The 25,114-nt window shown below is 49.6% G+C and overlaps 11 protein-coding genes across 11 annotated transcripts; 4 read left to right on the top strand and 7 right to left on the bottom strand.

The window, feature by feature from the left end:
- Nucleotides 1-940: 940 nt before the first annotated feature.
- On the bottom strand, nt 941-2,494 carry N7508_004637 (aminopeptidase P family protein; the record flags this gene model as incomplete). The annotated part of the gene is made up of 2 exons (XM_058462703.1): nt 941-2,301; nt 2,374-2,494. The coding sequence occupies 2 exons, from the start codon at nt 2,492-2,494 to the stop codon at nt 941-943; spliced, it is 1,482 nt and encodes a 493-aa protein (XP_058321328.1).
- Nucleotides 2,495-2,813: 319 nt separating this feature from the next.
- N7508_004636 (SSH4 family protein) lies at nt 2,814-4,457 on the top strand (the record flags this gene model as incomplete). The annotated part of the gene is made up of 3 exons (XM_058462702.1): nt 2,814-3,246; nt 3,300-3,605; nt 3,655-4,457. 3 exons carry the CDS (start codon nt 2,814-2,816, stop codon nt 4,455-4,457), a joined length of 1,542 nt encoding a protein of 513 aa, XP_058321327.1.
- Nucleotides 4,458-5,124: 667 nt separating this feature from the next.
- On the top strand, nt 5,125-6,849 carry pdeA (3',5'-cyclic-nucleotide phosphodiesterase PDE1; the record flags this gene model as incomplete). The annotated part of the gene is made up of 3 exons (XM_058462701.1): nt 5,125-5,160; nt 5,323-6,008; nt 6,060-6,849. The coding sequence occupies 3 exons, from the start codon at nt 5,125-5,127 to the stop codon at nt 6,847-6,849; spliced, it is 1,512 nt and encodes a 503-aa protein (XP_058321326.1).
- Nucleotides 6,850-6,986: 137 nt separating this feature from the next.
- N7508_004634 (uncharacterized protein) lies at nt 6,987-8,048 on the bottom strand (the record flags this gene model as incomplete). The annotated part of the gene is made up of 4 exons (XM_058462700.1): nt 6,987-7,090; nt 7,140-7,256; nt 7,316-7,699; nt 7,751-8,048. The coding sequence occupies 4 exons, from the start codon at nt 8,046-8,048 to the stop codon at nt 6,987-6,989; spliced, it is 903 nt and encodes a 300-aa protein (XP_058321325.1).
- Nucleotides 8,049-9,921: 1,873 nt separating this feature from the next.
- Nucleotides 9,922-11,545, top strand: N7508_004633 (uncharacterized protein; the record flags this gene model as incomplete). Its single annotated transcript, XM_058462699.1, has 2 exons — nt 9,922-9,999; nt 10,025-11,545. The coding sequence occupies 2 exons, from the start codon at nt 9,922-9,924 to the stop codon at nt 11,543-11,545; spliced, it is 1,599 nt and encodes a 532-aa protein (XP_058321324.1).
- A 230-nt stretch (nt 11,546-11,775) lies between these two features.
- Nucleotides 11,776-13,706, bottom strand: N7508_004632 (amidase; the record flags this gene model as incomplete). Its single annotated transcript, XM_058462698.1, has 3 exons — nt 11,776-12,893; nt 12,948-13,522; nt 13,585-13,706. The coding sequence occupies 3 exons, from the start codon at nt 13,704-13,706 to the stop codon at nt 11,776-11,778; spliced, it is 1,815 nt and encodes a 604-aa protein (XP_058321323.1).
- A 151-nt stretch (nt 13,707-13,857) lies between these two features.
- On the bottom strand, nt 13,858-15,406 carry gwt1 (putative GPI anchor biosynthesis protein Gwt1; the record flags this gene model as incomplete). Its single annotated transcript, XM_058462697.1, has 2 exons — nt 13,858-15,252; nt 15,311-15,406. 2 exons carry the CDS (start codon nt 15,404-15,406, stop codon nt 13,858-13,860), a joined length of 1,491 nt encoding a protein of 496 aa, XP_058321322.1.
- Nucleotides 15,407-17,708: 2,302 nt separating this feature from the next.
- N7508_004630 (bZIP transcription factor) lies at nt 17,709-18,569 on the top strand (the record flags this gene model as incomplete). Its single annotated transcript, XM_058462696.1, has 1 exon — nt 17,709-18,569. The coding sequence occupies one exon, from the start codon at nt 17,709-17,711 to the stop codon at nt 18,567-18,569; it is 861 nt and encodes a 286-aa protein (XP_058321321.1).
- A 709-nt stretch (nt 18,570-19,278) lies between these two features.
- N7508_004629 (acyl-CoA dehydrogenase) lies at nt 19,279-20,704 on the bottom strand (the record flags this gene model as incomplete). The annotated part of the gene is made up of 3 exons (XM_058462695.1): nt 19,279-19,645; nt 19,698-20,546; nt 20,607-20,704. 3 exons carry the CDS (start codon nt 20,702-20,704, stop codon nt 19,279-19,281), a joined length of 1,314 nt encoding a protein of 437 aa, XP_058321320.1.
- Nucleotides 20,705-21,265: 561 nt separating this feature from the next.
- Nucleotides 21,266-21,766, bottom strand: N7508_004628 (uncharacterized protein; the record flags this gene model as incomplete). The annotated part of the gene is made up of 3 exons (XM_058462694.1): nt 21,266-21,468; nt 21,512-21,685; nt 21,754-21,766. 3 exons carry the CDS (start codon nt 21,764-21,766, stop codon nt 21,266-21,268), a joined length of 390 nt encoding a protein of 129 aa, XP_058321319.1.
- Nucleotides 21,767-22,751: 985 nt separating this feature from the next.
- N7508_004627 (uncharacterized protein) lies at nt 22,752-24,498 on the bottom strand (the record flags this gene model as incomplete). The annotated part of the gene is made up of 3 exons (XM_058462693.1): nt 22,752-22,985; nt 23,057-24,156; nt 24,213-24,498. 3 exons carry the CDS (start codon nt 24,496-24,498, stop codon nt 22,752-22,754), a joined length of 1,620 nt encoding a protein of 539 aa, XP_058321318.1.
- Between the last annotated feature and the right edge of the window lie 616 nt (nt 24,499-25,114).

Here is a 25,114-nt window from a genome sequence, read left to right as displayed (position 1 = left end):
GGGGCATTAATGCTTGCCTCCCAACTGATCAGCGCTCTACCAAGACAGTAATACGAGTACGAACCCGAGGTGGAGAGCAACATTTCCTTGAAACGAAAACGTTTCACTGTGTATCACTTTGTATCACTTGGTTTACTTGGATGTTCAAGTCAAGTCTCAGATGGAGTATTTGGACATAGATATATATTCATAATGTACATGGAGTCATAATATCATCGCAGTATAGACAGTGAAAAGACAGAAGGACCCAGAATAAACATCTGACATCTGTCAACAACAATTCCACATGCAACTACCAACCCAAAGCAAACATGCTTGGCCGTGTCACTGCAGCCTGTAGGTCGATAGAAATGCTTCTGCTATTCCAGGCCAAACTCAAACCCCGACGGTCTCGAGGTGTTTGGTGCAAGCCAATGGATTGGAAAGAAAAATAAGTATAAAATTAAATTAGGAGAATGTTGAGCAAGAGTGGTGTTAGGATGTTCATGTTCATTCATCCCATCGGTCAGCGTTGGCGGCCACGAACTCTCGATAAGAGTGCCAGGTATCACGGATACGGCGGGAGGCGTTGTGCAACCAGGTCATGATTGGTGGAGTTGGATATAGTTTGGAGGTATTGGAGGTGGAAGTTTGAAGATCAAGCCGGTTTGATCGAATGTAGATGATTGTGATATGCAAGATTCTAGTTCAGCGAAGACATAGCAGACTATATATAACTAGTAGACATGTAGCAATTTGTCAGATGAGTTGTAACCTTGAGGTCTGGCCTTTGAATACTAAGACGTTTGCCACTATTCAGATGTATAAGCCGAACCAGATTTTGACGTGGGTCTCGGCCCGGACACCCGAGCTGATTCATGAACTGGGGCTAGATCTATGAATATGAACTTGATGTTATTCCCGCTGTATGCTATATGCTGTACGCTGTGCTGTATGCTATTTATGCAGATCCTCGAATAATGGCAAGCATTTCGTCCCCCTTGGGTGCTGTAGTCAGGTTCTCATAGCCAGTGGCCGTCACCAGGATATCATCCTCAATACGCACTCCACCAATGTGTACATATTTGTCTGCAACATCGAAATCAATAAACCGGGCAAAGGGCTGTTTGCGCGCATCGGCAAGAGCCAAAGGCGAAAAGTACAATCCTGGTTCAACGGTGACAACCATGCCTTCTTCTAGAACCGGCGCAGACGCAGTGCAAGGCGAAAGGCAGGTAGTGGCCCAGTGTGGTCGGCTCTGACCAAAGGCCATGATTGATTTCTCGGAGACATCATGCACTTCCAAGCCAACATGATGTCCGAGTCCATGGGGTAGGAAGACCTTGGAAGCCCCAGACTGGCGGATCTCAGAAACTGCGCCGTTCTTGAGCACACCAAGCGCTTGGAGTCCCTCAATAGCAATGTCATGGGCTAGAGTGTGTAGAGACAGATAGCGGACTCCCTTGCGCATCCCCTGGATACACTCCTCCTGCATACGCTCTACGAGTTCATAAATATCACGAGCATAGTGGCTCGGCCATTCCCCAGACAGGGGGAAAGTCCGTGTCACATCACTTGCATAGCAATTCCACTCCGCACCAGCATCAAGACAGACAAGAGGCTTCTTATGGAGAGATTCATTATTCCGGTCATAGTGGAGGACTGCTGCGTTAGGCCCTGATGCGGCGATGATCTGGTATGCCTGATTGCGAGCGCCATTAGAAACGCAGGTGTCTAGGAATGACCCTTCAATCTCTGACTCGTTTGTAAAGCTCTGGATGCGTTCAAGAATCTCGCGGTGTGCAAGATCCGAGACCTTGTTCGCCTGGCGAATCATTCGGATTTCATATTCATCCTTAATACCTCTGGCTGCATCCATCGCAGGCATGAGCTTCACCAATTCGAGAGGCGCATCAGCAGGAAGGTGATCGGGCTTCTCCGATTGATGAACAAGATACAATTCACTGCCCTGCTTGCGCTCATCAAGCCATGTCTGAATTCCTTCCTTCACGGCCGATTGATAGAGTACTCGATCCACATCATATTGATCCAATGCATCCTCTCTTGAGAGGGTCGGTCCCATCCAGATAGCCCGGTGAAGATCAAAGTCGGGGACATAAAGGGTCAACAGGTCTTGTTCAATATCGTACGTTAGCGAACAATCGGGTTCGTCAACTCCGCTCAAATAATAAAAGTATCGTCGTTGCCGGAAGGGGCGCGACTGGTCCGAGTCACGAAGGTTGATAGTTGGCTGCCCAGAAAGGAAGATCAAGCCACTCGAAGCCTTAAGCTTTCGGGCAACATTGCGCGCGTGATGCTTAGCTAGGGCGAATTAGCTGAGAGGGCGAAGGGAAGGGAAAGGGGAAGGGAAAGGGGAGGGTCAAGGAGACGGACCTGGGTACTTATCGCAGGAAGTAGGAGTTGCCAGACGAATGTCGTAGGAGTCAACTGAATTGATCATGATCTCAGCCAAGGAGGAGCCCCGAGAGCCCTGGGCTGAACTAGTCGCTCGCATGGATGAGAGGGGTCACTTTGGCAGCAAGGAGGGGAGGGAAGCCGAGGGGTAGTAGCAAGAAAGGGAAATCAAGGCTTAGAAACCAAGTTTTGTATGATAGGTAGTCAAGAGGGGCTGACTAGGAGAAGAGACAGAGAGAGAGAGTCTGTCAGCCTTGAGAGTTGGAGACCCGAAAGCGTCTTAGATAACTTCCCGTTCTCCTCTCAACTTCAACTTCCAACTCTCTTCTCTTCCCTGTTCCCTGTCTTCGTTACTTCTCCGTTTTCCATCGCTCTTCTTTATTCCTCTATTCTATTTTGTTTATTGCAATCAATGAACCATGCACGGTTCTGAGGCGAGCCCCGGGCTCCTGCCATCCACCTTGAGAACGGTGATAGGCACTCCGACGTCACCGCTCCTCTCCCCGACCGACCCGTCTCTCTCCCAGCAACAAATCCAGTCAAATCTCCAAAATGTTCTCTCGTCGCTCTCTGAATTTCGTCCTGAGATCGTGGCCGCCAGTGGCAACTCGACCGGCTCGACCGGCAAGGGCATCCTGATTGGGATCTTGTCCGCTTTTGGCTCGGCCGCCGTCGCCTTTGTCGTGCTAGCGATATTCTTTTTCTTTAAATACACCCGCCGCGGGCGAATTATGCTGGATCGCATTGGTCGACCTGGTGAATATGACGACGAGCAGGCCTTTGCGCGCGAGGAAGAGGCGGCGCTAGAGTCCATGGATGACCTGGCGCGGTCAGAATACTTACGAGCCAAAGGTATGGCAATGCATGTCCAAAACTCGCCTGGTTGATTTGCTAATGATGCGCAGCTTTCGTACAAGGAAACCCGCCCGAGTCCGTACAAACCGATATCTCGCTTTCACAATTCCTCGCCATTCAAGAGAAGGGTGTCTCCGCCTGGGAGTTCCAGCCAGAGTTGGAGATTGCCAACTGCTTTGTGGAAGCACGCACAGAGATTGAGTTTTTTGACTCCGAGTGTAGTGTACAGACCAACCTGCCCATCCCGAAGCAGAATGAGGTCTACTACTGGGAAGCCAAAATCTACGATAAGCCCGAGTCGACAATGATCGGGATCGGCCTCAGTACTAAGCCGTATCCTTTGTTCCGAATGCCTGGTATGTCCAAAACTTATTCCTCAACGGGCAATCTGCTAACTGCTTCCAGGCCTCCACAAATCCTCTGTTGCCTACGAGTCCACCGGACACCGCCGACTTAATCAACCGTTCACACCAACCCCATACGGCCCTCCTCTACTTCAAGGCGATGTTATCGGTGTAGGCTATCGGCCCCGATCAGGCACCATCTTCTTTACCCGCAACGGCAAGAGGCTCGAAGACGTCGCCCATAACTATCGCTCCCAAAACCTCTTCCCTACAATTGGCGCCAACGGGCCTTGTACCGTTCACGTCAACTTCGGACAAATGGGATTCGTCTTCATTGAAGGCAACGTCAAGAAATGGGGCTTGGCCCCCATGACCGGCAGCCTGGCCCCACCCCCACCATATGGTAGCGAGCAAGGCAGCATCCTGCTCGAGTCGGGCCGTGAGAGCGCGGCTCAAATCTCCCAACGCGTGTATCAAAATGCCAATTACGCCGCCTCAGGTTCAAGTGTTAGGATCCCTCCGGCGGCCAGCCCAGGCCCTGCTCGATCACCCACTGACATTTCCCTCGCCCAGCTGGCCCACATCCCTTCCAATGAAGATGCTGGTGAGGGATCCAGTCGTTTTGCTGGTGACGAAGAGCATGCCCCAGAGATTGAAGAGCCTGAGATGCCACCACCAGAGTACTCCAGCCCTGGCAGCAGTCGCAGGGGCAGTGATGCCTCCCTAGAATATCCCCCCAGAGGCTCAGAGGACTCCCACTCTCCATCCAATGAACCCACGGAATTTGAGTCAAATCTGCCCAGTTACCAGACTGTGGTGGCCCGAGACTGGCCTCAACACTCAATAGAGGGGATTGACCCCTGATACAGCGTCTTTGTTATGAACATAGCTTCCTCTGTCATTTCTTTGTTTTATTTAGCGGGTTTACGGGATGGCGTTACAAGCAAATCGGGCTGATTTCTGGGATTGGGACTGGGCGAGAGTCAATGAATCATGTATAGGACGTTGTCCAGTGTTTTACACTAGCCCAGTGCATATACACGTAGACAGGAAGTGAAAAGAGACCGTATAAATGGTCGCCAAGAGCTCAGATCCTCTGCCAAGACTCGAAGCTTTGATCTCTGTCTTCCTCTTGACGCGTCTCCATCAAATATCAAACATCAAATATCAAATATCCATCAAAAGTTCATATCAAACTGTCTCTCCGGATTGCCATACCCGCATCTCCACCAGATCTCTCCACTGTCTTGAATCTCCACCCAATACGAGATCCGCATGAACTCCGGGGCTGGAATTCCGCCTCTCGAACATCACTTCTGTCTCTAGCTGCTATTTTCATACTGGGAGACGCAGCAGCCCAGAACGCAAGATTATCTGTTTAATTTCTTTTTCCTTGTTCGCCTGTTTAGTCGGAACCCATCGGAGCTGTGAATCAGTCTGCTGAAGCACCGCGATTGGCGCTCTCCCAGCTTGGGTCGGTTCAATCGTCAGCTCACTGTTCGTGTCTCAGATTCCCATGGAAAGTGCGACAATGGCCGACCAAGCCACATTCCAAGTCATTGTCTTGGTAAGTTTGATTGGTTTCTTGCAGATTCCACGTGCACAGCCATGTGTCGGGGTTGCTGCCCAGCCCGATCATTGGACCTCATCTCCCACATGTGTTCTGGGTCTCTGGCATATCGAACTTCTTACCTACACATGCACTCTTGCAGAATGCTAACTCGCCCAGGGACCAACGGGAGGACCCCGTGAAGACAGCGTCACAGGCATTCTTGTCCGATCGACCTCTACAAAGTGGTCGCCAGACTCTGTGGTAGCCGTGGACGCGGGTACCCTTCTTGCGGGAATCATCCGACTGCTGGAGCGATACATCCCAGAATGCAAGGATGATCAGGGATTGATGACAAGTGGGCCCTTTCAGGGGCTCGAATTGCCCTACCAAACAGCACAGGCAAATGCAGCTCATGTCTTTCGTGAAATCATTGGCGCTGTACTCATAACCCACCCTCATCTGGATCATATCTCAGGTTTGGCCATCAACACTCCGATCTTGGAGGCTGGGGCTGGCCCAAAGCCGGTGGCTGCGTTGCCGTCAGTGTTATCCGCCATCAAGAACCACATGTTCAACGATGTCATCTGGCCGAACTTGTCCGATGAGGATGGCGGTGCTGGTTTACTCACATACCAGCGCTTGGTAGAAGGTGGAAACCCTCGCTTCGGTCGTGGTGACAGCAGAGGCTATGTCAGAGCCTGTAATGGCTTGTTGACAAAGTGCCTGAGTATCAGTCATGGAAAGTGCAAACAACGGTATCATCCAGAAAGCGGTATACATCATCGCGCTGGGAGTACTGTCTTTGCAGAACATCAGTTGATGATTCCTTCGAGGGCGATTTCGGTCGACCAGACCGATGGCAGGTAAGTTCATACCTCGACTTTTCCAATGAGCTGAGTTGCTAAAACGTGCAGTTTCTATTCTCCTGCTCGCTCTCCTCGTATTTTCCCCTCTAACCCCAAAGAACCCCCTTTGGCAACAGTTGAGAGCTCGGCATTCTTCCTGCGCGATCATCGTACCGGTATTGAGATCATTGTGTTTGGTGACGTTGAACCTGACTCCGTGTCTCTCGAGTCTCTCAACAAGCGAGTCTGGGAGGCAGCAGCACCAAAGATTGCCTCGGGCAACCTACGGGCCATTTTTATCGAGTGTTCGTACAACGACAGCATCGACGATGCCTACCTGTATGGCCACATGTGTCCGCGACATTTGGTCTCGGAGCTTAGCGTGCTAGCTGCGAAAGTAGTGGAAGTGCGCGAAATAAACTCACCAGACAAAAAGCGCAAACGCGAGGCCGAAATTCCGGTCGTCCCCGAAGCTCGCAGCGAGCAAGTGAGCCCTCGATCGAAACGGTCCCAGAGTTATGCCGAAGAAAAAAGGCCGTCTGTTCCTCTTACTGAGCCTCGCTCACACCCAAGTGAGTCATTCGAGCTGCCACACGTACCTGCAGCTGCGCCTCCCGACTTTGGTGATGGGGGCGATCACGCAGATATGGTTGAAGAGCCAGAGCCCGAGGCCTGGGATGATACCAAGCCTCTCCCACTGGAAGGGTTGAAAGTTTACATCATTCATATCAAAGAACACCTTACTGATGGGCCACCTCCTGGTGATCTGATTCTAAGTGAGCTGCAGGCTCATGGCAAAGCGGCGCACCTGGGTTGCGAGTTCTTTATTCCTAACCCTTTGGAAGGAATATGGATATGATAGGCATGGTGAAGGAACGGGAGGCATTCTGATTTAATTTTCCGTTTTTGAGCGTTGGATTTATCATTTCTGTGTATTATAGCCAATCTTCAATTCTTGGTGCTAAACTGGATCTACATAAATCTTGAATATCCACACTAGCGTGGTACCGTCGGGGGTTCATTGGGATTTGTTGGACGATACTTGTTTGGCAGTGCTTTGAGCAGTCCATCGGCAGAGTAGTAGTTGTTCAGGTAAAACACTGCCAGCGTAAGTTTTAGAGCAGACCTTGTACTCACTAGGAAACTCACAGCGTGCAATGATAGCGAATGTATCACAGTTTTTCCACTTGGTGTCTTCGTTCACCAGACTTTTGCAACCTGCATAGTTGTATACCTCCGCCTGGCCGCCACCCAAATCTCTCGGGACTAAATCCTTGTTAGCTTCTCAATGACAGAGCAGAAGCAGAGCAACCCTAAACACTCACACTGATCGAAATTGCCAGCATGAATCAGCTCATGCGTGAAGACCGCACTAATAGTCTTGGACAGCAGATCGACATTTTTGCCGCGGACATCTCTCGTGTTCAGTTGACTGAATGTTGCCTGCTGGTTCACACCAGTCGATGGTTTGTTACAAAGCATAACCACATTCCCATCATTAGTGTGGTATGCAATAGCATGAACCACATCGCAAGGCGTCTGGTTTGGCCCAGGTGCAGGATTGAATCGCACATCTGCATATCCACGATCCCGGTCTCTGTAGACACCTGTAGTGATCTTGTTCAGATGCCCATCACCACAGACAACAGTAAGCCTATCCACTGATTCAGAATAGTCACCTGGAACCTTTGCTGCTGGACCGAGAGCATCTAAACACAGATTTTTAGTCGATACCCATAGTGTGATGTTGATAAACTTACTGACAATAGCCTCATACGCTGTAGCACCATGATCTCCAAAAAAGTCATCCAAAATACTGCGTCGACCTTGATCTTTGCAAGTTTCATACATCGAAGTCGGCTCATCGCCTGTTTCGTGCATTCGCTCCCACATCGCACAGGCTGTTCCTGTTTGACTTGACCATTGCAATACAGACTTTGCTTCTTCCATTGCTTGCCTAATATCCATTCGGTGGTTTCCGCAGTCACAGCTGCCATGAATGTTGTATGCCAGAGACTGTGAGGCCACTCCTAGGAGGAGGGCTGTGAGGAGCTTCATTGTTTCAAGGAATGATCTTTGCCGCAAGAATGACTGAGATCAAGAAGGTCGGGTAGAACGAAGTATGAGTAAAATCAGCCAGTCTCCTGCTTCAGGGGACTCAATGGAGGTATGTGCTTCGAATATCAGCTCACAAAGTCTTCAGATTCAGGGTGACATGGATACAGGTCCACCACCCTAGAGCACATCTACTTCGCCCCAATGTGATAGACTCAATCTTTGGGGGCCATGCAGCTGACAATTCTCTAGTCTATACTTGCCGAAGTAGGCAGAATGGAACGTTTTAGCAGTTGGGTTTCATCACATTCGCATCTATTCCTAACAATTGCAGACGAACAGCCCAATCAGTGGCAACAGCTGTAGTGGAGACATTCCGTGCCCAGAGAGAGAATATCTCCTTGACATTTCCAAACACACCACGAAACCGAAGCTGACGGGCGATGGCGCTGTTTCAGTATAAAGTCCCCTGCCAAGGGCCTCCACCGTGGGGGCCGAGAGGATACGACGTCGGGATAATAAGCACGATCAACGAATCCAACCTTGCAGAGCGTTAAGCTGACAGGGGCGATGAATCCTGTTCCTGGTCAAGTAATTGGGGGCGGTTGATCGACATTGAGCCGAATGTCAGACGCTAATCCCTTCTACTTTGGAAACAAAAGCTGCAGGAGAAGTTCTCAAGGCTGACGCAAGAACAAAATCACTCATTCAACGATCTTGCAGGATCCAGGTAGATCATCTGCCATTGGATTACATTTATGCTGGTGCTTACATGGGGCGAAGGCTGTGCGGGCCGTGTAATATCTTGTTATTATTGCATGACATGGTAGCTCATTTCCCAATGTTTCGAACCAAAAGGGAACTTGAATGGCATAGACGAAATTCACAGGAAAGAAGAAATCTCCTCGTTCCAGGTGCAAGTCCGAAGTCCACAAGTTCGCAAATATGCAACTTAGGGCTATCGTCTTCGGCGTACTTCTACTCGAAGCAGCCGCCATTCCATTTGGTGGCTCTTCATCTGGGACATTTTCATCGTCCTGCAGTGGCTCTGATTTATCTTGTCTTCGATCCCACTCTCCCACGAAGGCTCCAACCTCGTTACCTGGCTCATCCTCGTCTTCTTCGTCAATTGAAGCGACGAGCTCTCCTCAGTCCTCGCCTACCACATCCACTGCCAGTGTCTCTCCAACTTCTATGCTTAGCTCTTCATTTTCGAGGCCAGTGACTAGGAGCTCGAGTATCAAATCAAGCTCAAATGCATCCCCCCAGCCAGGAACGTCTACATCAAGCTCCCCTGGGAGTGTTACTTCTCCTACTCCAACCCCAGGGTCATCTTCAACTGGCTCTTTGACTAGGACTTCTACTCCTGTAACCTCATCTTCTGGGGCATCTCACTCCGGCTCATCTTCAATCGGAGACTCAACTGGATCTTCTGCTTCTTCTACTTCAGATTTGTCGACACCTGGCAGGTCGACCACGAGTTCATCGGCTCCCGGTTCTTCTATACTGGGCACATCTTCACCGAGCTCATCAATTCTTGAAAGCACTCGTGGAATATCTATACCTGGCTCTTCTATATCTGGGTCATCCACGCCTGGGAGCACTCCTGGAACATCTCCAGCTTCAACCCCATCGGGATCTGCGTCTGCATCATCTATCCTGGGGTCTTCTACATCTAGAAGTGCGTCTAATACTTCTGCCTATGCTGACACAAGCGTATCCTCATCTGCACCATCGACACCTGGTACAGCAAGCTCTCAGCAGCCGACTTCCACCTCTACACCGCCGATAATTACCATTACATCTCTTTCTACCTCCTCGGCGAGCACAGTCACAGGCGTTACCAAAAACACCCTCATTGAGACGACGGATAAAGATGGACACCACACAGAAGTTGCCTTCTTCTGGCACTGCTGGTTTTGTGGCGGAGGTGGAATCTTGGCTTGGGGGATCGGTACGTTATGCAACGTTTATCACAGCACAAAGCTCACATCAAAGCAGGACCCAATCCCGGAATTTATCCTCCGCCTCCTGAACCTCCGATAGCAAACTGGCCGACTATCACTATTGGACCCGATGCGGTGCCTACACCTGAGCCGGAAGCGTCAGCATCCCAGCCGTCATCTACTGCCACATCCTGTATCTCTACCTCGACTGTGACCAATACCTGGGCTTCATGTACATCCGTTACCAGTGGAACCAGCTCAGGAACTCCTGTTCTCACCGAAAGTTGCAAGACAAGCACATTAGTAGAGACTGGCTGCAGTCTCACCTCCACAGATACTACCACGACGGCCAGCCCAGAGTGTACTACCAAGACAGTGACCAATAGCTGGGTATCATGTACACCAGTTACCTCAGGCACGCGTTCGGGAACTCCCGTGTTGAGCAATAGCTGCACTACAAGTACATCGCTAGTGACGGGTTGCAGTGCCACACCCTCTTCGACATCAACTTCGGCAACTTCAACGCCCTTCTCCTGCACAATTGCTGTGAAAGCCAGCCCATTCGCTACGCTGACGGACCCCATTCCTGATGTTGCAGACACTTCCTTTTCTGCCGGAGCTTCATCGACTGATTCTCGTCCTGGATCGAGTAGCTCTAGTGTGCAAGCAACGAGCACATCCCATACTAGCTTCATTAGAACAACTACAAAGTCAAGCAGCTCTGGAACAAGCTCAGCCTCGTCAAGTTCAACTTCTGCAATTGAGAGCAGCTCATCAACGATCTCACGCACTACAAACACATCGTCCTCGGCCACCTCAGCATCAGCAACAGCAACAAAATCTTGCACTGGAGGAAACGGGCAAACCTATCCTGTTTCCCTTCTGAACACGGATGGCTCCACATCCGGAAACCTCGACAAGTTCTGCATCAAAGCCGCTGGTCAGACAGACTGGCCCTACAAGCAGACCTTTGATGGTGAATATGCCGGAGACACCAAAGTAGTAATGGAAGTTTCAACACAGAAGGGATGCAAAGCCCCATATGATGGAGAAATCTCAGCCGACTACTGCAAGGAATACATGAATCTGCTGGCCAACGACTGCGACACCGACAGTGGCAACAAGCATGGCGGGACCGTCTCCACAGATGAATGTTACATCTTCAGTCTGAGTGTGACATCCGAATCCAAACTCAGCTGCAAAGGTGGCGATGGATGGACATTCCCAGTCGACATGTTGAATGAGAGCGACAAGATGGGCAGCGGAATGATTGACAATTTCTGCACTAATATCGTACTGAACACCAAAGACGGATTTCATGAAGACTATACAGGCTTGGGAGAGACTGACAATGAATGCACCATAACTCTCAACTTGGATGGCTGCGAGGGGGAGCCGAAAATGTCGAAGGAAGAATGCGTTCATTATGTTGGCCAGATTGCCAATGACTGTGATAGAGACAGTGGTGATAAGCATGGTGGTATATTCGATGTTGGAAACTGCCTGTCCTTCAACATGACCATGTATGATCCATATGTCGTGTTCGCGAGTTAGTACATAGCTAGTTCTGCTATGATTATGTTAATATTTTCTTGTTTGAGTCATATTGAATGTTTTGTGGAATAAAGCTACTAGACTAGATGATCGGTGAGCCTTTTGAGACTTGAAAGGCCTGATGGATAGGGTATGGCTTAGTTATGTGGCAAAGTATGATCCACAATGGCTATTGATGTACATCGTTGGCGAAGCAAAAGATCCCAAGGCTACTTTTGGGCTTCATTCATTCATTTCGACTTAGCTTGGCCAATAACGTCCTCCCAAACCGAGGCATCATTGGAGGGGATCCTGAGGCCCTTCATAGTGGAGGCAGCGTTCTCGTCCTCAAGGGGAGGCCGGCTACCAGGGAGATCCAAGATGGCTTCACCATCCCGAGCAAACGCGATCAGTTCCTCCTCGGAACCCCATTCGCTCATGGCCATTATACCGATAGGCACGCCGCCATCCGGGCTGTAACCGGCAGGACAGCTGATTGAAGGGCAACCAGTAAAGTTGGCCAGCCAAACATATTCCATATTACGGACAGAAGACTTGCCATCCGACAATCCTCGAGACAAGTCTGCCTCGCCGCCATCGATGTGCCAACCGGGAATGGGAGTTGTCGGGGTCACGATAAGTAGTCCAGGGTGAGTCTTGAAAAGGTGAGCCATGTGTGTCATGATCAAGTTGCGCAAGCGCTGAGCGGCAAGCAAATCTTGGGCAGTGATCTGCCACATTCCCATGGAGACGAGCACTTTGTTCGGGGCCGTGAGCTGTCGGATCTGGCTCGCATCGACACCGGATGCAATTTCGGCCATGATGGTCAGAACGTGAGCTCGCTGGCCCTCTGGAAGATATGGGATTGAGATGTCGACAATGTTGTAACCTTCCTGGCCGTAGTATTCGAGTGCTCGATCCAGGGTAGCGCGCACCGGGCCTTCGGCCCGATCGATCCAGTCACGAACAATACCAATTGTCTTGGTCCTCTTGGCGCCGGGAGAAGCTGGCACTGGGTTTGGGAATTGTGATGAAATTGGATCTTCCGAGGCTGGTGCTGGTGTGGCCATAGTGCGGTAGGCGAGAGCAAGGTCATCGATGCTGGCTGCCATGGGCCCGAGGACGCCGACAGTGGGCGCAAGACTCAAAGACGGCGCACCAGATACTCGACCATGAGAAGTTTTCAATCCCCAAATGCCACAGAATGATGATGGAATGCGAATTGAGCCTCCACCATCGGCACCGAGTGCAATCGGCACAAGTCCAGCCCCGACAGCATATCCGGAGCCGCCAGATGAACCGCCACAGTAATAGTCCTTATTGTGGGGGTTCTTCGGAGTCCCATAGTTTGGATTATTGTTGTTAGTATCTGTAAATAGTCAGTTACCATAGTTTGTTTCAACATCGGAACTTGAGTACTCACCAAGACCCAGTTCGTGCATGGTGGTCTTTCCAATTACTATAGCTCCAGCATCCAACCACTGCTTCACACACCATGATGTCGCGTCGGTGCCATGCTTGAAGTCCAGCTTGGTGCCTAGTGTGCGCCTATATCCGGTGATGTGCACTTCGTCCTTCACTGCGACCGGGATACCATCAAGAGGGCCTAGCGGCTGGCCCTTCTTGTATCGCTGGGCGGATGCTTCTGCCGCTGCAAGGATTACATCAGCTTGCGACTCAAGGAAAGCAGTGGCGTGTTTCCCAGCTGGCTGAAAATCACGTCGGATCAGAGGGAGTAGTGTCTCAATGACGGCGATCGGGGTCAGCTCGCCGGACGAGTAGAGCGCATGGTAGTCGGCAGAGGTATAATATCCGTTATCTCCTTTTCTCCGCTCCACAGGAGCTGTATCTCTTGGCTTGTCTTCGCTAGTGTTGTCGATGGGAATCACGGTTGGATCGTAGCGACCAGCGTATTGGCTGAGGTGGGGGATCTCGCGGATGACGCCGAAACCAGCATTGCGCCAGAAATGGCTCTGGATAAAGCCGATATTATGGATTCTAGGATTGAAAACACTGAATTAATGTCTTGCGACAGCTCGATGGAGTTCGGTGCGACTTACAATGTTGCGCCGATGGCCAACGATGTGCCGCGGAAGACCGGAATGGTCTGCTCCTCATTCTTGTATGGCACTGAAGGGCCTTCGCGCGGCGGAGGATAATTGAGAAATGCCTGTGAGCTCATGGTGAATGGTTGAGGTCAACATGAGGAATGCCAAGGTTGGAAGCTCAAGTGGCGGCGATAGCTTATCACATGCCGCGGCTCAAGTCAGGTCACATGTCCTACGTATCAAAGTGCAAATGTGTACATAAGTGCCATATATTTAGTTGAAAATCTACAGACTTAGCTTGATGTTGTACTTTTCCATGCTCAAAGCAGCAGCAGTTAGTACTGCTGCATAGACAATCAGGATCCCCATTGCTTGTGGGGTATTGAGATCCAAAGTCGGAACGCTCAGGTTTACTGCGCCCGTAAGCAAGTTGGCAATCAAGAAAAGCGCAAGGCCTCCTCGGTTGAAGGCATGTAGAATGCGACTGGTCGCAAACGAAGTCTGCTCTGCCTCGCCTTCCTTATTAGTGGCCCGGTGGACCGCCGGGAAGAAGACAGTCTCAGTCAAACAGAAGAGGAACAGCTGCGCGCTGTTGAATGCTGACACCCAGAGGACATACGGCATGTTAGCCAGTCGACGCGACACGGGAATATTGGCGCCGTATCCAAAGGCGTAGGTGGAGTTGAAGAAAAAGAGGGTAGACCAGAACAGAGCTTGCACAATCAAGCTTGCCAGAATAGATATCCGTGCCTGCTGAGGCGACTTGGTTGCCGATGTGCCGCGAGGAATAATGCGAACCCCAACACCACGTCCGGCGAGGAAGATTGCAAAGTACCCAATAAAAGAGAAGACACCCTCGCGGTTCTTAGAGAGCAGATCCGGTCCTCGGGGAGACACGAGAATATATCCCTTAAGATCGGTCGACTCCAAAGCAACTTGATAAAGAACCGCAGTGCCAAGTGCAAGCACCTCGTACGAGGGAACCAGTGTAGTCAAAGAATCAAAGAGCTCCACAAAAGGAGGCAAAAAGCCAAGTGTGAAGAAGAAGTTCCAGTGCACGCCATATTCCGTCACATGTTCCGCATAGTCCAAGCCCTTTACGCTCCACAAACGGATGAGACCCAGTAGAAGCAAAGGAATGGAGTGACGAGCTGAGCCAATCAACCTCTTATGCAAAGCCACTTTCGGGGATTTCGAATTGCGGCCTTTCAAAACTGCTCGCGCAGAAACAACTCCGGCGGAGAACACGAAAGATCCAACGCCCAAGTCCATCAAAGAAGTTCCCCAGTTCTCAACCTTGGCGAAGCGGCGAGGGAATGCGCGGAAGTCAACAGCCAAAATAGCAACACAGGTAACGATCATCATGGCTGCGCGATATGTCGTCAAAAATGGGTGGACGGGCAGGGACAGCGATTCTTCCTCGGGGCTTTCCTGTTTGGCCTTGGATTTGCGAGGTGGTTTGGATTTTTGAGGAGTACGAAGGCCCGATTTGGTAAGGAAAAGCAGTACGGCGGGGGAGACGAGGAAGATGTTGAGGAGGAGCGGCGCCGAGGAGTATGCTGTTGTCGCGAACAAGATGGCGAGAACATTGAGGAGGAAATCCGTTACGAGTGCCGCAGGTCCATAGGGTGTGAAAAAGGACAATCGGGATTGAAGCGCTGACCAGAGAAGGACAGAAGTCTAAAATGATCGCAAAGATTAGCCGCTTAGCAAGCTCATTGGCATTGGGGTCTCTTACTGATGCAACGAGAGTGACTGCATTGATTTCGAGGATTGTGCTTCCAGCAAGGTTTGACACGAATGCCTCCTTGCGAGCTTTGTAGCTCGGATCCATATTGAGCAGTTTGAATGGCCCTCGACAATTAAATGACGTGGGAAGAAAGAAAGTTGGAGAAGCTCCAGTTGTTTACCCGCCACGGTCACCTGACCTCAACGATATCAATTTCGAACATCTGTCAATTTCACTAATGACAGAGTGTCAATAGTGCAATATACTTCAAATTCGACTCTGCGAAAGTGGGGTGAATATACAGCCAGATTCATGACAGGTGTATGTATAAGTATACTTGAACCTACCCCACCACGCCTGTTCAAGAGGACATACTAGTTGAAATCCCGGTCATTATATTGGGTTCTACAAGTGTACGGAGTAATATATCGATATAACTTTTGCAAAGCTGCTTTAGCACCCACAAGTGTGATGGCCACCATGTATCGATCTTAATTGTAAGGAAAAAGAAAAACAGGGAGAGTTGATGCACAATCAGGGCTTCCAAGTATGTACACAACCCCCTAAGGATAAGATGCTAGGCACTACGTATTCGTAACTAAAGATACCCGATTTAATTGACGGGGTGTGCTGAAATCCATTGTACAGTTGACCTCAAGTCTGTAATGTCCAGTATCCCCGTGATCAACTCCCCTGTATGTAGTCCAGGGCTAAGTTCACGTACCGTAATTTTATGCCAGAAATCACAGTTCTTGTACCTCGGAAGTAGCTTTTGAGGACACTTTTATAATTTTTACCTATTAATGTATACCGTATGAAAAAGTGGAGTTTAAGGATGACTCCAATAATGTCCAGCAAAACCGTCCGGTCTGCCTTTGCCTTTGCATCGTGTTCCCCACCGCGGAACACAGTCAACCGTTATTGCCTCACGCCCAGTCAACCAAATACCCAAGGCTAAAACTTCTACCTAATCCACGGAGGGAGAGCCAGGAACATCCAGCTGTCAAGGCTGCGACCAAACATCAGAGCCCGGATGCATGACAGGTCCCGTGTCCATACGGATTTAGGTTGACTTTAACACTAAGTCCGGAATTTGATCCGTAACGATCGGCCATGATCTCGAACTATCCCTATCAAGTTTGTGGAGTCTGTAGGGCAAAGTATGTTGAACGGCCGTGCCCCCTTGGCGGATTCTCACTTGTATGTAGGCTAATATTATACACTGGATGTTTCTATTGAGACACTGAGCCCAACAGAGGTAGGATTCCCCGTCACGAGGCGGAAAAGCAACAGGGTGCAGCTCAGGGTCGGGGGCCTGCGTGCTGCTCAGGCGTTATGCTGAGCCATTTCCGCGTGCACAAAACCATTGAGGCAACTCCAATCCCATTCATTTACTTTTCATAAAGGAAATGTCATGTCACTTGCATGGGACGTTTGTGAATATGAATATCTTGTGGTGCCCAGACCCTCGCTTTCGGTCTTACGCAGTTACAGGTCATTTTTCGTCGATCAGCAAGCAAAGTAGTGTATCTATGGCCAGATCATTATGTCCACTCTTTAATTACAGGAGCTTTATTAAAACCTGGTAATATTGAGGGCCCAGGGGCCAAGCTCCAAGCTTTCATATTGGCCGCGAGCACGGGGATCGGGCACGGGCACGGGCACGGAGGCAGATCCATATTGAGCAGATCACTCACATCGCGCCGTTTGGAACTGCGAGCCGCAAGGCTCGCAAATTGAAGGGGTTTAGCTTCCCCACTTAGGATGAGAATTTTCGCTTTTTGGGTCTACGGGAGAGCCCAAAGGAATAGGGCTTATATTAAAGCTGTTCCATCACGCACAAAATGCCCATAGGCCCTTGAAATTCCAGATTTTGAGATTTTCAAGTGACAGTCACCAATCTAGACCAGCACTAGTCTCCAGGCGCAAGTCGAAAAAAAAAAAGCGGACCTCGATATGGGACCGACTCACCGTAGTGGCCGGACGCAAGACGCTATATCCATAGCTTAGAGGCTACCGAGTTCGTTTATTCCTCCGAGCTCATTGGGTCAGGTTTCGGGTCAATTTGATTGCAGATGTGATTTGCTTTGTTGGGGATCTCAAGAGACATGGGTGCCATATTTAGCATATTTAAGGCATTTTAGTCACTATGATCCTTTTCCATGCTATTTTCCCCTTCAGCCTCGGATTTGCTATCCCTTTGCTTAAACCCTGCTCGGGTCGGGAATAGTCTTGCCAATCTTTGCGCAATCCACCACTTCCCCTCATATTAAGCCCCTCCAGATACCATATGCTGGGTCCATGATTCACCGACGGGGGATAATTTGTGATTGGAAATTGGGAATCTAAGGATACACATCTTGGTCGTTACCTGGTGCCCGACTTCAACACACAAAAGCTCAGAATCATGAGCTCGAAAGAGGCACCGTCACCTAAGAGACGCGAGTCTCGTTCGGGGACAAGGAAAGTCTCTTCATTGTCGGCTGAACAGTTGGAAAGAAAGCGCGCCAACGACCGAGAGGCCCAACGATCCATCCGCCAACGAACCAAGGATAATATAGAACAGCTTGAGGCTCAAGTCTCTAGCCTCCAGTCCCAACTAGAAGATATGCGGCTCCGGACTGAGAGATATAACGAAGTCATGCAACAGAATGCCTTTTTGGAAAATGAAATGAGCCGACTAAAGCGTCAAATTGCTTTGTTCACTGGAAGACCGGAATATACAGGCAGCAGTGAACAAATGGCTCCGATTCAAAGCGGGTGGTCTTTAGAGGAAGCGCCGAGCAGTGATTCACCCACAATTCCTACGACAGGGTTGTTATTGTCGCCGCATTTCACAGAGGCATCTAACACTCGAACGTCATCTGTTCTCTCATCGTCAAGCCGGGCATCTCATCCGTATGACTGGCAACGACCATATCCATCAACCAGATCACCCTCGCTCGGTGCATCTTCCGAAGAGTTTCCTAATCGCCTCGATCCATATATTGTAGATGGTCAAGTCCATCAGGGCGCACGAATTTCGCCCTCTTCGATTCCAGATTCAGCACCTCAGATCGGGTTTAGCGCAACCTCGGCGCCACCTCAAGTTGAATCTTCATTTGCCCAGTTTCCTTACAGCAACCGATCGCTTTCCATGTCAAATGCCACGCCTGTTACTCAGTCGGCTCTTGCTCAAACATATCACACCCCGGCGCCGCCATTTTCGCAAACCGCACAGTCCCAACGAGACCCGACATATCCCTATCCATGGGGGTCCCAGTCATGAGCTCGATAGGAGGAAGTCAAGACACCAAACCCGAGAACAAATACTTGAGCAGCGTCTATAGAAAAAGCTTAGACCTTAATTGGAGGTACAATCAAAGGTACAATAGCTTTGTGAGGTCTGTGTGAGTTGTACAAAGAATCCCCTGTTTTGCTCGAAGAAACTGATTTGGGACAGGTTGGAACAGAGAATAGGTTTAAACTGCAACTAGGACTCGGAAAACCACAACCGAGGTTACATTTAAGCACATTTGATCGGAAATAACAACCGGGGCTAATACTCTATCTATGCGGAGACTTTCCGGTCTCCACCATACCTAGGGCTGACAGGTCCACGCTGTCAGCCTTCGTTGCACCTTTTAAGCCTACTTGGAGGAAAATGCAGCCCCCCCCCCCCCCCCCCCCCCAAAATCTCGGAATAGTATCGACTTTGGTCCACGGTCGTGATATCTTGGTTGAGCATTGCTGAGAGATCCGAAAGCTCTCGCTGTAAACCAACCGCTTTCCTCTCATAAGAGCCATATACATCGAGATTCCGAGCAATTGGGATCAATAAATCTTTTCATGGCCCGTACGGATTCTAGTGTTCTGCATGTTCCCCGGGGGCGATAGATATATATCCAAAAAAAAAAAAAAAAACACGCCCAATGTGCCATTTCAAATAAAAAATAAAACAATTTATGAAGATAATATCGGAGGCTGTCAGATGCTAACTATTGCGTGTATTGCTTCTGGAGCAACTTAGCAATCGTCTGCAACTGAATGTTGCTGGTACCCTCGTAGATGGCGCCGATCTTGCTGTCACGGAACATCTTCTCGGCAATGCCCTCGCGCACGAAGCCCATGCCACCCATCCACTCCACGGCAGATCCAGAAACGCGACCAGCGACCTGGGAAGCATAGAGCTTGGCCATAGCGGCATCATGGACGAAGTCCTGGCCGGCCTCCTTCTTACGGGCGGCGTTGTAGACGAGAGCCCGAGCAGCGGCAATCTCAGTGTAGGCCTGAGCGATCTGGTGCTGCATGCCCTGGAAGTTACCGATCAGCTCACCAAACTGGCGACGATCGTTCCAGACGTATCTTTTCTGGTCAGCTAATGGTTCACAGTTCGGGTCAGTGTAGGGGATCTTACCGTGCAGCATTCTCCCAGGCACCGAGGGCCAGACCGGTCATCTGGGCAGCAATACCAATACGTCCCTCGTTCAGCACACTGATGGCGTACTTGTATCCCTGACCCTCCCCGCCGAGCAGGTTGCTCTTAGGAATGACACAGTCGTCAAAGTTGAGCACACAGGTGCTGCTAGCGCGAATGCCGAGCTTCTTCTCCTTCTTGGCAATTGAGAAGCCGGGGGTGTCCTTCTCAACAACGAAAGCAGTGATGCCCTTGTAGCCCTTGCTAGGGTCAAGGTTAGCGAAAACAATGAAGATGCCAGACTCCATAGCGTTGGTAATCCACATCTTCGATCCATTGATCTTGTATCCGTCAGCGGTCTTCTCCGCCTTGGTCTGCAGCGCAAAGGCGTCAGAGCCGGAAGCTGGCTCAGAGAGACAGAACGAGCCAACAGTACCGGTAGCCAGCTTGGGCAACCAGGTGCGCTGGGACTGGGCGTCACCATACTTCATGATCGCAGTGTTCACCAGAGTGTTATGAACATCGACCATCACGCTGACGCTAGGGTCAACGCGGGCCAATTCCTCGATCGCGACGATCGCCGAGGTAAAATTCATGCCTGCGCCGCCGAACTCCTCAGGCACCTCGATACTCATCAAGCCCTGCTCGAAGAGCTGTTCCACAATTTTGGGGTCCATGGTCTCGGCTTCATCCATATCCCGAACCTTGGGGCCGATCTGCTCCTGCGCGAACTTCGAGACCGTGTCAGCCATCATGGATTCGGTCTCGGACAAATGGGTGATAGGAGTCGGGGTCAGGTCGGAAAGGTCGACTTCCCGCCGACGAGGAGTAGTAGAGAATGCATAGGCACTGCAAAAAGAGAGAATGGATTAGTGAAGGTGTTTCAGGAAGCTGTAGTGCAGGTGGTACCTCTGTACGGGCCGGCCAGTAGCCAGGCGTCTACCGGCCAGCCGAGCCGAGGGGACGGAGCGCGACAAGGGTCGCATCGCACGGATAATAGAAGCCATTGTGAAGTGAGGGGAGTAAATATGGAGAGGAAGAGAAAGACGAAAGCTTGGGAGGTCATAATCACGAGCGCGGTGAGCCTCGGCTATCGGCGGCGTTGAGGATTCGCGGGGAGCGCAACTTGTGGGGCTCTTTCGGCCCGGTTGTTGTGTTGGTCGTGTCTGATTTGATGTTGAAGTCACTGTTTATTTTACATGTATGCTAATGGCTATTCTAATGATTATCCTAGTAGTAGACTGTTATTTATATATGAGTATTCTTCAATTTAATATCGCTATGGTTGTCGATATGGAGTTGAATGTAGGCATAAGTGCAATCTTGGATGCCATCTGGCATGTGATCTGTACCGGACTATTTCTAGATCCGACTACAGCGCTACATTATGCAAGATCGGAGTTACCTCTCTCAATATGTCTATATCCTTTACACTTCAAAGGAGCAACCTGGGTCTTCATATAGCTGATGTCAGGGAGTGTACTTTGGTAAGTGATGTTTTAGTTCTAGCAAAATATACTATAGCAATTGTGGTCTTATACAACCTTTCCGGGATCACGAATTAGTTACTATCCAGATATTGTTCTATTGGTAGACGATGGACCTCCGTGAGTGTCCACATCCTCAACCCGAGTCACAATATTCGTGGTAATGACCACATCTTTGGAGCCCACAATTTGCTCGTTGCTTTCGTTCGGTCCCCTGGTCCTCGTAAGCTCTATCCATCGCATATCTTCTTCCTCTTCTTGAAATCTGTTGCCTTCTCCGTATGCTTTCGATTTGAAGTTGAAATGGTTCGTTCAACTTGTTGGTACCATATACCGCATGTCCACTTGATCCACGGAGATTGTATGGATTTGATGTTTTCTTAGTGAGACCAAGACGTTGAAGGACTCTTTCCATAAGTGGACGGATGGGCGGTACGCAGCCGACCACGATAACGATCCAGGCTTCCGTGGAGGCCCAGATGAGAAGGGAGGATTGAGCCCCTGTGAGAGAAAATTGTTAAGTACAATTTGTGCGTGGAAAGCTGAAGGATGAAAGGCCAACATCCCACCTCCGGAAAACATAGTTGAGAAGAGCCAAGGATGTATCACACACGGAGGCAATGTGCCAATGAGACTTTACCGGGAGAATTCATTTAGCCATAATCAAAGTCAATTTCAAGGTCGTATATTTGCCGAAGGAAGCGGCACAAAAAACATTGCACTTGATCTAAGATCCTTGTCAAAGCACAGGCGTCAACTTAAATGAGGCTATTGATTGGCTCTCAAGAAACAGAAACTTAGACCCGCAGATCCTAGGGCTTGCGTCGTGTAAATTCAACCAGGATATTGCTGCCAAACTTATGGATAAAAGGACCTTTGCCTAGAAAGAAAAAAGAGGGTTTCCCGCTCCAAAGCGAGATGAAGGACTTCACAGGACCGGTTCTTAGACCATAGTTAGAAAGAGACTACAAACGCAAAGCCAAGCAACGCGGGAGTGACGGAGAGACCCATCTGGACCAGCTAGATTAGGACGATAGATTAACAAATCATAAACTGATCGAGATGGCAAACCATGATCGGCCATCAGCCGAAGCATAGACTCAAAATGCCGTACAGCACATGTTCACATCATTTTGTGAGAAGTTATATAGAGTAGAACAGTGCGGCAATTTCATGTAAATGAATGGCTTAGACAGCAACAAAGTACTAGGCGACAAACCCTGCGCAACCTACACAACTATGCCGTTGTAGCCACGACCGGAGGTACATGGCGCACTTACCCCCACTAAGGAAGGGCCCGAGACAAGCCCCGAGCCTAGCGAAAAGATCCGGGATGGCGGCGCGGCCACAGCGGGGAATTGAAACCCACAATTAACGCTAATAGAGACTAACTCGGCACGAGAGAATTAAAGGCTGCCTATGCATTATGGAGCAATACCTCCGATTTCTGGTCCTGAAAAATTACGTGGCATATACGTAAATTCCTTAAAGTTTTATTCGAAACTATGAACATCACGCAAATACATGCAAACCCAGGGACACGCTAAAATTCCCACCGGAATTGGGTTTACATCAGACCAGCAGCCTGGAGAAAATTCTTCCGGTAGAGCCAGATGCGTATTTCCTTGCCCTTGAGGTAGAGGGGAATATAGGCCAGGTATATGGCGACATTGATGGCGGCCACCGTCATGAAAACACTCAAAATGCCACTGGCCGTGATGAAGTCATTAATCACCCAGGTCCAAATCCAAGCGATACAGCTCTTCAAAGCAGCAATGGTGACCATGATCTCAACAGAAAGCTAAAAACAGCCGTTAGTCTCTGGATCAAATGAACCAAGAAAATAAAGTCTCAAAGTTAAACTAGACTCACCTCTTTGTGGCAATCCAAGGCATAATTCATTCCTAGCGTGGTACCCATCTGACTTCCTACCGACAAAATACCGGCCCCCACGACAGGCATAGCCCAATGCATTTGGTGCTCATACGATAGCCCGAACCAGAGTGCTCCGAAGAACGTAAAAAATGCCGCCAATAAGCATGTCGGCAGTCTCATCTCTGGCTCGCGAACTCCATGATTCTTTGTAGTGAAGAAAGTGGCGATCCAATCACCTCCTGGACCTGAGAAAAAGACTCCAAAAATGGACCCAATGAATGGCGATAGAAAGAAGAGGCCCTGTGCGTTGGAATTAAACCCATAAGGCGGAGGAGAGAAAAGCTGTGCAACGGAAGCACCGAGAATAACATTCCAACTCAATGCCATTCCGTAAACGAAGCATGACCAGACGACTGTGGGATATGCCAGGAGCACAAATGGACGGAGGAAGACATGAATGAGATTCACATCTGGGTCTCCACTGCTCCAGAACTTAAGTTCTTCCACAGATGTATTTTTTGGAATAGTGCTTGATTCCTCAACCAGAACCTTTTCCTTCTGATCGGAGTCCTCAGCTGTTCGGTTTGCAATGAATGGGTCAGGCCTGGGTCCACTGAACTTGGTCTCGGGCATGAAGAAAAACATGCAGACTAAATTGGCAGCAATAAAGATAGCCACAATCCAAAAGGCCCAGTTCATTCCCAATGCCTGCACGATGAAACCGGAGAACATCGGACCAAGTTCATTACCACCAAGTACAGCCAAACCATAGATAGCCACGAGTTCGCCGCGGTTATGCAGGAAGAACATATCGGTCACTGTGGAGGGAACAATAGACTCGATAGGTGCCTGGAAAGCACCTAAGAAGGCACGCCCAACCAAAAAGAGGGTGTATGTTTTGTTAGATGCAATAGCCAGCCAAATACAGGCGATGCCCATAAGGAGGTTCGAGAAGATGTAGATTGGACGACGGCCATACTTGACAGCAAATGGCATCCAAACCACGTTCCATACACCTTGATTGATTAGACAAGCCCCGTTTGCGTATGTCAATGTCTGAAGGGACTTTCCAAAGGTCACGGACAGCTGGTTCATACCTAAACACCAATCAACATCTCTTCTTCAGAGGCCAGTGAATAAGTTAGGCACTTACCAGCTGCCATGATTGGACCTGTAATGGCGCCCATAAAGGCAAACCAACAGCCATTGAAAAAGGTCAAACTTTTCTTGGTGGTGGACCAGCTCAGAGGGTCGTTCGGGTCGTTCATCGAAGGTTGAGGGACTAACAACATGCGCCCCTCACCAGATGTTCGATGCGTCAACAGATGAATCTGACCAGAGATACTGCCATCATTTTTGTCAAACAATATCTCAGTGCCAGGCACGTGAACCCGGCCTTCGACCTTATTGTCGGACTTGCGTTGCGAATTCTGCGACATAGCGAATATGCACACGAGGGCCCCTTGAGTATAGAATGGAAGAAATTAAGATGAGTCCCAGAAGGGAAAATAACGACTAGAGTACCGCGTAACTTTGTCTAGGCGGAGGCCTCCTTTTTGCTACAGAGGTATAAGCCTAGCCACTCCTCTTTCAGTGGCCAGACAATGTTAGTGTCGAAAAATCCGACATGGCTCCCTTTTATTTTTTTTTTTTTTCTTTGGTCCCGTCGTCCAGCACAATCCTGGTCGTTTTTGGGCCAATGATAAGTCCTGACAAGTCACCAATGTGGTGGCATCCAGGGATATGCAAGTGGCTGTCGGAATAACAGCAGAAGTGCGTGTAGGAAGCCTTGACCCCCTTCAAAACACTAACTTTTCTCTATCGTCTATCGGCTCCGGTCTGTTTTCTTGCTTTTTTTTAGTTTGTTTAGTCAATTTAGTTGGTTATTTGGGGCTGCATATGTCTTTAATTTCATAGAACACACCATGGCTCCAGTCTGACTGAGCCCATGAACAATTTAAGACACACTTATCCAAGCCTCTACCAGTACTCTGCGTGGTAGCGACAGGACAACTCCAACATCTCGCATTCTGAGCGATCTCGGGACTTTCTCTC

Source organism: Penicillium antarcticum, assembly GCF_028974205.1.
Source record: "Penicillium antarcticum strain IBT 31339 chromosome Unknown utg000004l_segment0_segment0, whole genome shotgun sequence".
Taxonomy (NCBI): domain Eukaryota; kingdom Fungi; phylum Ascomycota; class Eurotiomycetes; order Eurotiales; family Aspergillaceae; genus Penicillium; species Penicillium antarcticum.
This window is presented reverse-complemented; position numbering and strand designations above follow the sequence as displayed.